The sequence below is a fragment of the Pezoporus wallicus genome, unplaced genomic scaffold, assembly GCF_028554395.1.
Source record: "Pezoporus wallicus isolate ANWC-B61680 ecotype Strahan unplaced genomic scaffold, APGP_CSIRO_Pwel_v1 contig_5542, whole genome shotgun sequence".
In the NCBI taxonomy this organism is placed as follows: Eukaryota; Metazoa; Chordata; class Aves; order Psittaciformes; family Psittacidae; genus Pezoporus; species Pezoporus wallicus.
In genome coordinates this window covers 2931332-2945755 of record NW_026640165.1, presented here as the reverse complement: position 1 = coordinate 2945755, position 14424 = coordinate 2931332, and the positions used below count along the sequence as shown (strand labels likewise).

Genomic DNA, 14424 nt, shown 5'->3' with positions numbered 1-14424 from the left:
AAAAAAACAAAAAAAAAAAAACAAACAAACAAAAAAAAACTTTGGAAATACCGTTCCTGCTAAGACAGAATCATCTCTTCCAAGGGTCAGGTGTCCTGTCTCTACAGACACACCTATGGGTCAGAAATCTTAACATTTTGTAATTCTTAACTCTGGACACTGATACCACAGTGTCAAACTCAAGGTAAATTTAAGGAAATCTTTCAATGAAGAAGAGGGTGGAAGTGTCAACAGTTATCACTCAGTTGTAGATAGTTCCCAAAATATTATAGTCTGCATCTTCTTATTTTCCCAGATAGTTTAAGCTGCCTTTATCCTGCACTCTGGTGTTTTCCTGTTTAATGCATACATGCTAATCCTTTAGTCTGGCAACTACTGTAACACTCAAACTGCCCACTTGAGTTTTCCCAAACTTAACAACATATCTACTCCCTTCCAAAGAATTATGAGCCGCAACGAGGTTGGTCTTTTCTCCATGCTACCTAAATCTTTCCATGATTCTACAGCCAGTTGTATCAGGGGCTTCCCTTACTCTTCACTCACCAGCTTCTATACTTTCTGGGCAGAGCTTCCTGAAGACCCTTTTGTCCCAGCTGTCATGACATTCTCCTCATTGAAACTATCTTCTATGGAGAGAGCCTCCAGGGGAAGAGTTTTTACCTCTCCATTCTTTCATATCAGACTCTTTCTATTAAGACAATCAGGAGTCACAGGACTCCACATTAGGACATTCTATCCTGACCACAGTGCTGCCGCCACAACTGCACAGTGGTTCAGTTTGCCTAGCCAGTGCTTAGGAAGAAAATAATTTTGCCCAAGTCTCATTACACAAAGAAACATACCAAATTCATTAATCTGTATCTACTTTGCAGGTCTTATCCCACCTCATGAGGAAAACACTGCTTTAGCTCATTCTCTCAAAGAGGGGAAAAAAAAATTGTCTCAAAAATATTCCTAGAAAAAGAAATGGTCTCCAAAATGGAAGAACAGAATGGCCCTAATGCTGCAGTAAATCAGTATATATGAGCTGCAGTAAATCAGTATGACTTGCTTTGACGCCACTGAGAAGAAAGCACTGTCAGTAGGAGACTTCAGTACTGTTTAAAATACTTCATGAACAGGGCTATCCAAGTCTGTCCCATCTATAGCTAATATCTCTACATTATTTCTGTAACTTGCCTCAAGGGAGGCAAAGTGCCAGCCTTCTCTTGGCATGTATATTCCAGATTGCAGGGAAGTGGTCAGCACTGGAATAAATACTGAGTAGCAATTACAGTATCAAAACACAGCTAAGCAAACCTCCCAAGAGAACTGGAAAAATCACAAGTTCCTTTTCAATTTCAGAAGACTGTTTAGGTTGACAAGGGAGTCAACTATATTCATGTGTGTCCCTCTCTGAGAAAAAGACCAAGAGGATGAAATCAGATTTTCACTATCAATATTCTCTCTAGATAACTGGAGTTTGAAAAGCATATTAGAATTTGCCTAGTCAAATCCAATGAGACCTCAGCCTATAGTGACGCTATGTGATTCTACCTTGTACAAGAATCTAATGGTTGTTAAATTCAGTGAAGATATGATGCTGGTTTTGACACCTTTCTTACCTAACAGGATAAAGTTACTGTACACAGAACAGTCTAAGAATGGCCTTCACCCATTATCTTTGTGCTCAACTAAAGGACACTAGGAGCAAACAAACTAAACTGGCTAATAAAAAACCCTACAGAATACTAAAACTAAGTGTACACTGTTTGGAGAGTATCCACAACCAACTTGTTATGCCAAGTAATTTCTTTAGGGCAAATACAGTATGGGCACTTCCAGAGCCCAAGCTTCTCCCTTTGCCAAGGATAGTATTACTGTATTCCATGTTTCTCTACTGCTAACCCATACAGATAGGCCTGATTGGCAGCATAAGTGGCTACTCACAACTTGAGACCAGATCTCTAAAGCACCCCAGCAATTTCAGTGCTTTAAATAAGCTATTTACTGGAAACAGGAAAGCAGTGTGTTTCAAACTGACAGGAAAGGTTATGACACTTTAAAAATATTTCCATATACTCGGAATCCATTGTAAAGCACCACTAGTTTGTGTCTCAGAAATATTTTAAAGACAGATATTAGGAATTCTTTAGGTTTTCCTGCATTCCTTCCTCGGCATAGGTCACCCAACCAGCCACAATCACTTGGTTTGCCCACCCGCCCTGTGTTGGGGTGCCCACAGGTCACAGACCCTTCAGAGGTGCACCGACTTTTATATGGAGTGTCTCCGTTCAAGAACACATGGCCAGCAGTTTATCTCTGGAAGTGTGGCTGCAGTAGTACCTTCAGCTCTAGCTCATAGCTGCTGCTGCTTTTCTTCTCAAACAGGTTTGAGCAGGGGCCCTGTGTGTTCCTCTGACTGGCAGAAGTTCTGGCAGGCAATTTACTCACATGGTTTTTAGAGCTGACTGGAACCTGCTGCGACAGCACATGGTGGCTCATGGCCTCCTGCCACACAGGTCACACTGCAGTCCCCTGGTACTCAAACTCTGCAATTTATACCTGACACAGCTATCTGTCTGGTAAAAACTTGAAGCACTTGTCCCTAGTAATATCTGACCTTAAAAACTAGACATCCTCATCACTTTCATAAAGGTGCCCTGATTCAATAACGAGATCTCTGAATTCTATCAGCAGCAATAGGTCACTGACCACTCTTCAAAACTGCTTAACCTGAACAAGTGAGTTTTTATTAGCCAATTAAAAAACATGTAGTAATGTGCAAAACAGAACTGCTTCTGCATGATCTCCCTACAACAGGGGCAAGGTATGGCTAATACCTCCTTTTTAAAAATAAAAGGTATTGTAGGCTAGGAACATCAAAGGTACACCTAACTTCATGCAGCTTTTCCACAGAAAGTAGAAGCTTTTCCATCAGAAGTCTACTGTGGAATCTCTCACAAAAACACCTTGGGTTAAAAATGGACAAACACTCACATGACCTAAGTGTATCCCACCAGGACACATGTCCACACACTTCACAGAAGTATATGTGTCTCAAGTTATGGCCAGTGTCAGTAAGCACAATACACTGTATTCTAAGCAAGAAAACCCCAAGCTAAAAAAAATCCCTTACACATTAAAATAGATACGGGGTGATCATAGAATCATAGAATCGTTAGGGTTGGAAAGGACCTTAAGATCATCTAGTTCCAACCCCCCTGCCTTGGTCAGGGATACCTTAAGCTAAATCGTATCACCCAAGGCCCCGTCCAACCTGGCCTTGAACACTGCCAGGGATGGAGCATTCACAACCTCCCTGGGCAACCCATTCCAGTGCCTCACCACCCTAACAGGAAAGAATTTCCTTCTTATATCCAACCTAAACTTCCCCTGTTTAAGTTTTAACCCATAACCCCTTGTCCTTGTCCGTGATAACACGGCCCATCCTTGGCAGTGTTTAAGGCCAGGTTGGACTGGGCTTGGAGGAGCCTGGTTTAGTGGAAGGTGTCCCTGCCCATGGCAGGGGGCTGGAACCAGATGTTCTTTAAGCTCCCTTCCAACCCAAACCATTCTATGCTATGATAAGACACCATAATGTAAGGACTAGTCATTCAACACTACAGCAGTACTTTGATTAAACACTATCAAAAAAAAAAAAAAAAAGGAATTTTTTTTGTGGTCTCAGTTCTTTGATAAACGTATCATAAAGGGTCTGTTACAGAAAGATAGTAATGAATTTTAAATCAAAAGTCCTGTCATACATAAATTCATAGTCATGAGAATTTTTGTCGGATCCAGTCATACATTAACAAAACTTATAGGGAAAGTGGGTATCACTATCTGACATAACTGAAAACATTCAGTCATAAACCATGATATGATTATTGATCAGGTGAGGTCATATTTCTCAGAAACAACTTAATTTTATTTTTCAGCATTTGACTCTAGGATTAGTGGACACTATATGCATTAGCAGCAACAAATGCTTCTAGCTTGTTTAGGAGTTTGCTTGCTAGCTTTGAAAGAGATCTAGAACAAAAAGATTTAAATAAATATACCTTTCTGCGTTTGTTAATTTAGGAAAATGTAGGCTGACTCCTAAATAAGGAACCATGTAGCTCAAGAAAGCAACACTGAATACAGACTCTTTAAAATTCCAATTCATATAACAATCCATAAGCGTATCTTATGTAGGTATAACTTAATTAATTTAAATAATTGTCACAAAGACAACGTAAACCTAACTGAGACTGAAGGAAATCACTCATGTAACTTTTAATCCAGTGTTTACACATGGGGAAGATGCGATGAAAAGAAATAAAATGCTGCATACTTACTTGGATCAGATTTAGAAAACGTATCTCTGTCCAAAAGATTTCTGTTAAATAAAAAGAGATAAAATAATCTTATTTATAAAAAAATGGAAGATACAAATCAGACACCAATTCATATATGTTTTTAACAGTTTGATAGTCAGCTTAGTTTTATATCCTTTCAATACGTAAGATTTACTAGAAGTCAGTCAGCATTAACACTTGAGGAGTCTTACATTTAATTTTATTATACATTTTGGATTTGAGCAAACTGTGGTTCATACACTCCAACACCATGAAGTGAGAAGCAACACATAACAAGCATATTAAATATATGTAAGACACCAGGAACAGAAATAACTTAAAATCCCAAACATCTAGCAGAGATGAATTTGCTAGTTGAACACAAAAACTAGACTTTACTTAAAAAAAATGGCTATGAGATCTCAGAGCCATCAGGAAATATCTGTAAGAATCTGCCACGGATGAGCAAGATAAAGAAAATGAAAGCACAGAACACGCCAAAATTAGGAATTTTTCAAATATCTACAAAATACCTAGGAATAAGCAGTAAGAACTTATTTCTTTGTTGTGCAGTGTAGTGGTCCCAATATTGTAGCCACACTTTAGACTAAACTGAGAATCATCCACAGATGAGGAGGCTCAAATTAACACTAAGTCTAGAGAACTTGGACTGACCAGAAAACTGTTCTTAAAATAGTTACCAACATTTCAGTATTGAAAATTAAAAATAAATAATAAAAAGATTATCTGGACAAACCAGAAAAATGGTCTAAAAACAGGAAGCCATTGAACAGGGACAAGGCAGGTAGCTGAAGTTAGGTATAAACTCAATCCACAGAAAATGCAGATTAGCTGTAAGTACCTAGATATATAGCAGTTATACCAAAAACGGTTCTAGACCAGCAGACCAAATATTGAATGCAAGACAGGAATCTTGTGCTTTTGGGAAAAAAGGCATACTGGAATACATAAACAAAAAAGTTATAGAGTAATTTTGCTAGTGTTATGAAGACCAGAAAACACGCAATTCAAGCAATAATGTTTTGAGCAAACCAATTTCTTGCAATCTAAGACAGACATGGAGCCACCAGAGTCCAGCGGAAGCAGAAGTAATAATAAGTCTATAGAATATATCTATGAAGAAAACTGGTGCAAATTGAAGCTGATCTCCATGCAGACAGAGCAAGCAGCAACAAGGTTTAACCACAAACTGATTCTTCTGCTCCGCAAGTGCAGAAGTTGAACTTTATTCCATTGTTTTACCACCTTTCATTGTTAGAGGTGGCCAGACATGACGTTAAATCTCCACCACTGACACTCTTTAAGAACATGTTAGGTAGCTACAAGCACTAATAAGTTCTCTGATCCTACCCTGGAGCAAGTGGAAGGATTAAATAACCAGTTTACATCACATTTCACTATTTTTAGTAATTAGTACAGCTTCTTCAAAGATCACCATTTATTACTCTTACATATAAATCACATTATTTTTGTGCTGCTGAACAGTGCTGAAAAACTGTATTAATACATTGTTCGATACAGGTGTTCTAAGGGCTCCACTTCAGCTTCAACAAGGAAAAAATACTGTATTCCCAATTTACGTACTGCCAAGTCTGCATTTCAGAACAAGCAATATGAATAAAAGATAGCTTTAAAAAAATGTTGGGTGCATCTGTTTTATTTAGCCAAAGTAGGCACTAGAATTAAAATTAGTATTTCTGAATGAACCTGACATCTGCACATGCTGCTTCTTCAGAACTTCTCTAATCCATTCAGAAGTGGGATTTTCATATATGCATTCTATATTTCATATATGTATTCTACCTTACCCAAAAATATACAAATTGAAATATTAACAAACCCAGGAAAACCAGTGATTTCAAGTCTGTATTTCACAACAACCACTACAACCTACTTTAAAAGACTGTATAGCAAGTTCTACAATATCAGAACTACCAATCCAAAATGAAAATTGCCTCCTATTCCTCTTTAATTATACATACCTAGATATGCCATTAATTTATGGTAACTAGAATTGGTTTTACAGCAATTCATCTGGGGATAATAAAAGCCTAGACACAGGGTTATAAGAAAGAGGCAGTACATTAGGTTTTGGGATAGGCCTCCCATGCTCACTATTAGGATTCCAAGCAATTTAAATTCCTCCCCATAAATACTCTACAATGACCTTCTAATTGGTATGTTAGCATTTGTGACTGCAGATTAAGATTAAACCATTTTAATGACTCATACTGAGTTAAGGTGCCTTGAGGTTTTTTTAGTATTTCCTACTCTTACTCTGTTTCTTTTTAAGTTTTCTTCCTCTGTTTTCCCATATACATAAAACCATGAAGCCTGCCCATACCAGCAGCTCAGCCTACCCCAATGCTCTTATTCCAGCAGTTGCCAAAAGTAGCCACTATGGGAACAGAATGAGAGCAAGGTAATTATCTGTAACACTTCCTGAGATGTTCCTGCTCATCAGCGATTAGCTGCTCAAGGACTTCTAGAATCCAGAGTATTTCTACACAATCAGTATCCCTGGAAGGACTGAAATACCAAAGGTTAACATTGCAGTTCAGGTCAACAAGTGTTTTGAACTAATACAGCTTTCAACATCCTCCATTTGACCCTTCATACATTTTACCATAAATAAAAAACATCTTCAGCAAAGTTTGCACACATGACTGATCTTCCAAATCATTAATAACCAGCCAAAACGGTAACATAAGAATTTAACAAGCTGTTCAAGCAATGCAGCCAGTTTCAGAAGGCATGTAAAGAACAGCGCAAACGGGTGGCGGGGAAGTTTGGTCTGTCCACTAAATCACTTAGCGACTCCAGCAGCTGCTCAGTTTCCTCTGTACATTTTCATTTCACCAGTCAGTCTCACCTCCATGCCTGGCAAAATCTTGGAGCAGATTCTCCTGGCAGGCATGCTAAGGCACATGAAAATCAACAAGGTGGTTGGTGACAGCCAGCAAGGCTTCACTAAGGGGAAATCCTGCCTGACCAATTTGGTGGCCTTCTATGATGGGGCTACAGAACTGAGGGACAGGGGTAGAGCAGTTGATGTCATCTACCTGGACTTGTGCAAGCATTTGACAAAGTGCCACAACAACATCCTTGTCTCTAAATAGGAGCAACATCAATTTGATGGATGGAACACTCAGTGGATAAAGAACTGGCTGGATGGCCGCACACAAAGAGTTGTGGTCAATGGCTCAATGTCCAGCTCGAGACCAGTAACGAGTGGTGTTCCTCAGGGATTGGTGTTGGGACCGGTCTTGTTCAACACCTTTGTCGCTGACATGGACAGTGGGATTGAGTGTGCCCTCAGCAAGTTTGCCGATGGCACCAAGCTGTGTGGTTCGGTTGATACGCTGGAGGGAAGGAATGCCATCCAGAGGGACCTCGACACACTTGTGAGGTGGGCTGATGCCAACCACATGAAGTTTAACCATGCCAAGTGCAAGGTCCTACACCTGGGACAGAGCAATCCCAGGCACAGCTACAGGTTGGGCAGAGAAGAGATTCAGAGCAGCCCTGCAGAGAAGGACTTGGGGGTGTTGGTGGATGAGAAAATGAACATGAGCCAGCTTCAGTGTGCGCTCGCAGTCCAGAAAGCCAACCATATCCTGGGGTGCATCAAAAGGAGCGTGACCAGCAGGTTGAAGGAGCTGATCCTGCCCCTCTACTCTGCTCTCGTGAGACCTCACTTGGAGTATTGTGTGCAGTTCTGGTGTCCTCAACATAAAAAGGGCATGGAACTGTTGGAACAAGTCCAGAGGAGGGCCACGAGGATGATCAGGGGACTGGAGCACCTCCCATATGAAGACAGGCTGAGAAAGTTGGGGCTGGTCAGTCTGGAGAAGAGAAGGCTGCATGGAGACCTCATAGCAGCCTTCCAGTATCTGGAGGGGGCCTATAGGGATGCTGGGGAGGGACTATTCATTAGGGACTGCAGTGATAGGACAAGGGTTAATGGGTTAAAACTTAAACGGAGGAAGTTCTTTACTGTAAGAGTGGTGAGGCACTGGAATAGGTTGCCCAGGGAAGTTGTGAATGCTCCATCCCTGGTGGTGTTCAAGGCCAGGTTGGACAGAGCTTGTGAATGAACCATCCCTGGTGGAGTTCAAGGCCAGGTTGGACAGAGCCTTGGATGACATGGTCTAGTGGGAAGTGTCCCTGCCCATGGCTGGGGGTTAGAACTGGATGATCTTAAGGTCCTTTCCAACCCTAACTGTTCTGTGATTCTATGATTTTAGGGGGAAAACAATCAAAGTGCTCCTTTAAATACCTGAAAACTGCATGGCACGTAAGCAGATGCCAACCTACACCCAAAAGAAATGCTGAAAGCAAAAGAAGACTGAATGTATTTCTGGAACTTCATGTTGTCTTTATCCCCTCAATAGTCAATGGCACTTCCTGCACAGGTTGAGTGATACGCAGTGCATTTCTTCCCCTTTTACCTGAGAAAAGCATTCTCTTTGGTAGTACACTATTTTGTCGCAGAAAGTAGTCCTAGGAAAGCTCAGAAACTCAGAAACCAGAAATATCTAAAACTCTATTTCCTCCTCCTAATCAGAGAACATGGGGAGTACATTTTTTTCTAGGCACATTCAGCCTTTCAAATAAAGAATGCAAAAAGAAAAGAGGAGGAATTGCTATTGAGTATGAGGAAGGGAAAAAAAAAAAAAAATACAAATATGCTTTTACCTGGAGAAACACACACACATCCAATATGTACAGCAAAGAAGTCTAGGAACATCTGTGCAGAAAGCAGCATTCTACCAGAACAGATTCTGAAGGAATTCATTCTGTACTTGCCTGTTCTGGAGTGGACCTTCCAAAACGGTTGCAATAGAACAGATGACTAAAGGAAAAAATAAATAGGAACCACAGCAATAACGCCTACTTGTCTAAACTGGAAAGCACAAGACCGATTACAAATGCTGGGATAAAGGTTTCTTTTTCTGTATCATGAGATAGATTTCTCCAGGAAAAAAATTAAAAGTAATCAGTACATAAGAAAAGTTAAAACCTATTTAGCTATGCCTTGCAGAATCACTTTGTTCACATTGTTTGTCAAAATAACAGTTTCTGTGCTGTGGTGCTTTGCTTGAAAAATTGTTTAAGAATAAAAGAGAGTATTTCTATTGTAAGGAACCTACAACTGACATCTATTCCACCTGCTTGACTACTTCAGGGCTGGCCAAGTGTTAAAGCATGTTATTAACAACATAGTCCAAATGTCTTTTAAACACTATGTTGCTTTGCACAGTCTCACATACTCTATGGATTATACGTACATTGACAAAGATTGGCCTATGTTAAAAAAATAACATTTACTCACCTTGTTCACATATACTTTGCTTCAAATTTGACTTTATTTTAATGATCAGTATTTGAACTTCCTGCTCTGCAGGGTTTAAATTTAACTCTTTGTTAAATCCAACTGCTAAGCAGAAGTAAATACAATCACCCCTTCAGAAATGGCAGAATTCTGGCACTAAAGAACAGAAGTACACAAAAAAATCCCCAACTGTGTTCATATGACTGGAAAAATACTTATGTATACATTGCTTTCAACAGCTCTGAAATCCTTTACGCTAAAAATACAGTTTGCTTCAGATGAATTTGTCACAATCTCTCCAGCTGTTAAGGATTTATGTTTCTCTTCATCTTTAGATTACATTAAAGTGCAGGCAAAGATTCCTTGGTTGTGAAATAAAGCCCTCGGCAGTTTGCAAACACAGAAGTTAGTTACCCATGCACAATTATTTTTAATTTTTAGAAAATATACATTTTCAAGATACCAGATTCTCATATAAGTGTACACTACTTTTCTCACAGTACACTTGTGTCATTCCATGGGAAGCGCGACTGCCCTTAGTTCATCAAACAAACGGCATTTCTGTTTCCCGCACTTAATGTTGGGCCCACGTGCCTTTTTCAAAGGAGAACCAGAGAAAAAAAACAAAGCAGCATCTCCTCACTTTTTACTGTGCAGAATGGTATCCATTCTACTACTATTTTTAACTTAACTGTATGATGTCCTAGCAAACACTGTCCCTCAGCCTCAACTGATATTACTGGACTTGCAATGGGCAGTCCTATGTAAGACGATGTACAACCCAAAGAGCCTACTTGAGTGAAGAATCCACTTGACTTCTTGCAGAGTAATTGCACAAACAACTTTCCTGTTGTGGTGCTAGCTTAAGTAGCCACCTTTCCCTAGCTATTTACTCTCTCCTTCTGTATTCTGTCAGAACACAATAAAAAGCAAGCTATCAGCCTCCAGATCTCTAGATTCAAAATGCCCTGGACCAAAAAAGAAGATTAGACAATTTCTCAGAATTTTATCTTCCTGTCAAAATAACTGGCTCTCTTGGGAAAGGCTCACAGGTGAGAAAATGGTGGCTCTTCTGACCAACAGGCAATTAGGATCATACCTTCCTTCTGGTTTTACATTGTCTCCGCTCTTTGCGGCACTAGAAGGCCTGGGAAGAAAGCAAACGTACCTCCGATATGCAAGCTTAAGAAAGCATCTACAATACTTCATCATAACCTGTGGAGAAGTAATTGGCTCTGCTGGTTCACAAGGAGACCAAGAAGTAATTTTCAGCCTCCCAGTAACTTTTGTTGTCAATTTAAACAGATACTGGTTCAGAAGCCATTCTCTTAAGGGAAAAAGAAAGGGAGAAGCAATGTGAAGGGTTAGCCCAGCAGTGCTTCCATGATTTTATAACAATCCACAGCCTTCTCTGTCTAGATGTACACAAAGTTTCAGGTTGAAACCTCTATTAAAACTGCTGACTACTCCTGGGGGTAAAAAACAAACAAAAACCAAAGGAAGAGCTAAGTTTCTTTACTTAAACATAGCACTATCTTGCAGGCATGCTGTGGAAACAAACAGAAAGTATGGGATTGTGAAAATCTGGGCAAGATACTCCTGTTAGTGGGTGAAGCACTGCTCAGATGGCAAAGAAAGAGAACGAGGAAAATAATACTACTACAGAAAGAGTTCATAATAATACATTTAAAGCTGCTTCACACTTCCTAGTACCTCTCTCTTTTCCTGCTGTCAGGGTTTCCTTTATAGCACCCTTCTGGGGCTAAGATTGTTGGCGTCAGCTGTGGGAGGGTGTTACAGTGAGCCATCAGTGTCCCACGTCTTGTCTGGGGAGAAGCATGAAGTTTAGCGGTGGCAGGAGTGGAGCAGGTGGTCTCAGGAGGAGTTTGATATTGATGGCTCCCTCCTCCCCACTCTGAGAATCCCCATTTGGGTTATTTTTCCAACATGCTCTTACACCTCGCTCTTGCTTCACTGGTCTGCAACTCCATTTTACATACAAATTTACTGTGTATGGTGCGTATCACATCTGCTTGAGACCTGCTCTTTCAGCACAGCATTATTCCAAAAAACAGGTCTGCCCAGCTCCCAGCCTGCACTTTTTACCAACCACTGGTGACCTCTTTACAGCACTGGGGTGCCCCTCTTTTCAGCTGTTGCTCTACTACTCTGTGTCCTGTGTCCCCACTTGCAAGACCTCTGCTACCACACCATGCCAATGCTCCTCTGCATTACACTGTCCTTTGAGAGTCACAAATACATCAATATACACAGAATAACAACTTATTACTACTACCTGTAGAAAGAAATATGTTTATACCACACAAAAACAAGCCAAAGAGACACTAACTAAGCAGTAGCCACCTGGTCATTAGAAAAAACACTGGGTTTGGGTTTGTAGCTAAGCCCCATAAGACAATTTTAGACAAAACTGGGCAAGTTCCGAGACTTGCAGAGTTAGTGTGAAACCTGGGGCCTCGGAATCACAACACTGAATTCACAGGGCAACAGATCTGCTTTAAACTCTAGAAGTTGCATAGTTGCATGCTTAAAGTTCAAACACAGACACACAGGTGAAAGCCAAACCATGTAAGCTATCAGGAATGCATTCCCATGACTACCTTGATGGACACTGTCACCCATTTATATTTTTTTCCCCAATACACTAATTTTTCGCAGCTGGAGCCAGCTGGTTGTCCAGGCAGTTTCATTTCAAAGCAAAACCATACAAGATCAACTTTCTGTTGCTGGTCACACATAGCCACTCCAGAGACTTTTAATCCAAACTGGATACATGTACACAAAGAAAGCAGGAAAATTAAAACCAGATTTACAATCAGGATGAATTTTATATTCCATATTTTGTACTACACAGAGCTACACCACCAAATAATCTGTTACGGATATCTCTTTTAGCATTGCATCTTTCTGTGACAGGGATTTCTAAGAAATGATTGCTATTTTCAAAATTGAGGAGGCAACTACACTGTCTGGAGAGAAGTGATCTTGCCAGAAATCAATGCCTAGGACAATCAAACATATAATTAAACATACTTTTGGGCGCCGCAACCACTAGAAAGTGACTGGTTAAGATATTCAGGCTGCCAAATAAAAGAAAAGGCAAAATATCTGAAACAGAAATTTCTGTTCCTCTGTGCAAGAAACTTGAAATTAAATTATCTTCATTACTCAGAATAGCAGTTGTTTAGTTCCATTCAGCCTATTAATTAATATTACACTTCTGTACAAATTGTAAAGTGGCACAGAACTGATGCAAACCAGGCATGGGCAACCAGTTGTATTTCTGTTGAATTAATCATGATAAGGAGTTTATGAGGCCTTCACACACATTATGCCTGGTATGGGAATACAGCCACTGGAGAGCCTATTCAGCATAAACCCAGAACACTGAGGACAGACTTCTTGACTGAGCATATAGCCTTGCAGAGCAATACTATCATAAAGTGACCTATGCTGTGTCAGCATGTTATTATCTTTCAGATAACCACTAGAAGTCATACACTTTCAAACACACTCCTAGAAGTCATAAAGTGACCAAGCTACAGCTTCACTTCCCTACAGATATTAAAAATTAGTCTCAAGAATATAATTCTGATAACTCCTAATTCAGTAAGTAAATAAACATTAACATGAGGCTTAATGAAACTCTTGGCCATTCTTGTAAGATAAGGTTTCATAAAGGCTGTGGCTCAGTCAGGAGACAACAGGAAAAAACCTGGGTCCACCGAGCTACCATGAGAAGTAGAAATCACCGTGATACACATCACAATAAACAGTGAAAAACTTTGTCTGTTCACATACAGCACAAACTTTAAGATATGTTAAAACCATCATCTACCTATGTTCTCAGCATTAAGTATGCTAGCTCAGTCAACTACATCGTAACTGCACTGATAGTAGGGAAGATCAGAATAGAAAATGAAGAGATTTGAGATTTAACTAGGTTGGAACTGGTGAAGAACATCACCACAGGGGGATATAAGGGTGGCAGACACATGGCCTAAAGCTTACTTCAGGCTCACATGGGACCACAAGTTTACACAGTTAAAGTGAAGATTCAAGTCTAGGCACAGGCCTACACATAGCATGCAGTGCAAATACCCCTTTAGAGGAAGAAGAACCTTTGGGCTGGAAAGCAGTAGTGGAGTAAAAGATAAAAGCAGCCTATATTCTCTCTTTCACACTAATTGGAGAGCCAAGGTCCTGATCCTTCACCTCATGACAATCGTGTAATATCACGCCAGGTGGCAACAACCAAAGATCACAGAGCAGATGACAGTGAAATTTTCATCAGACCATGGATGCAGCTCAGGCATGTGATGAAGGGAGCTACAGGGCGCAGAGGGAGATGGCTACTTGAGCAACTGATCCAGGCAATAGCAGATTGTTACCAACACCGCAGAGGATCCTCTCTGATGACACATTTCTGTTGTTCCACCAATGTTTGAGCCAGAAATGTTTGAGCCAAAAAACACAGATTTTTGTTTAAAAAGACAACTCAGAAGGTTGGAAATCTACATCTTCCAAGAGTCAGAAAAGAATTGTCAACATTTTATTTGATAGGCACTGATTAGTAATAACTAAAAAGAGTTAATTTCTTGTTCTTCTAGCATTTGTAAAACTATGGCCAAATGCTGGCATTTTATCAGCCATGGGAATCATAGGAAAAGTTTTTAGTCATACCCCAGAAAGAACATCACCTGATATCCAAAATATTTCATAATT

At 40.1% G+C, this 14424-nt stretch overlaps 1 protein-coding gene across 3 annotated transcripts in view; it reads right to left on the bottom strand.

Annotated features, from left to right (window-relative positions):
* CPNE8 (copine 8) overlaps window positions 1-14424 on the bottom strand; it is a 92047-nt gene that overhangs the window by 75023 nt on the left and 2600 nt on the right. For all 3 annotated transcript variants that reach the window (XM_057417823.1, XM_057417824.1, XM_057417825.1), the window contains exon 2: window positions 4323-4363. In XM_057417823.1, coding sequence (XP_057273806.1) covers window positions 4323-4363 — 41 coding nt within the window. The remainder of the gene's footprint in view (window positions 1-4322; window positions 4364-14424) is intronic.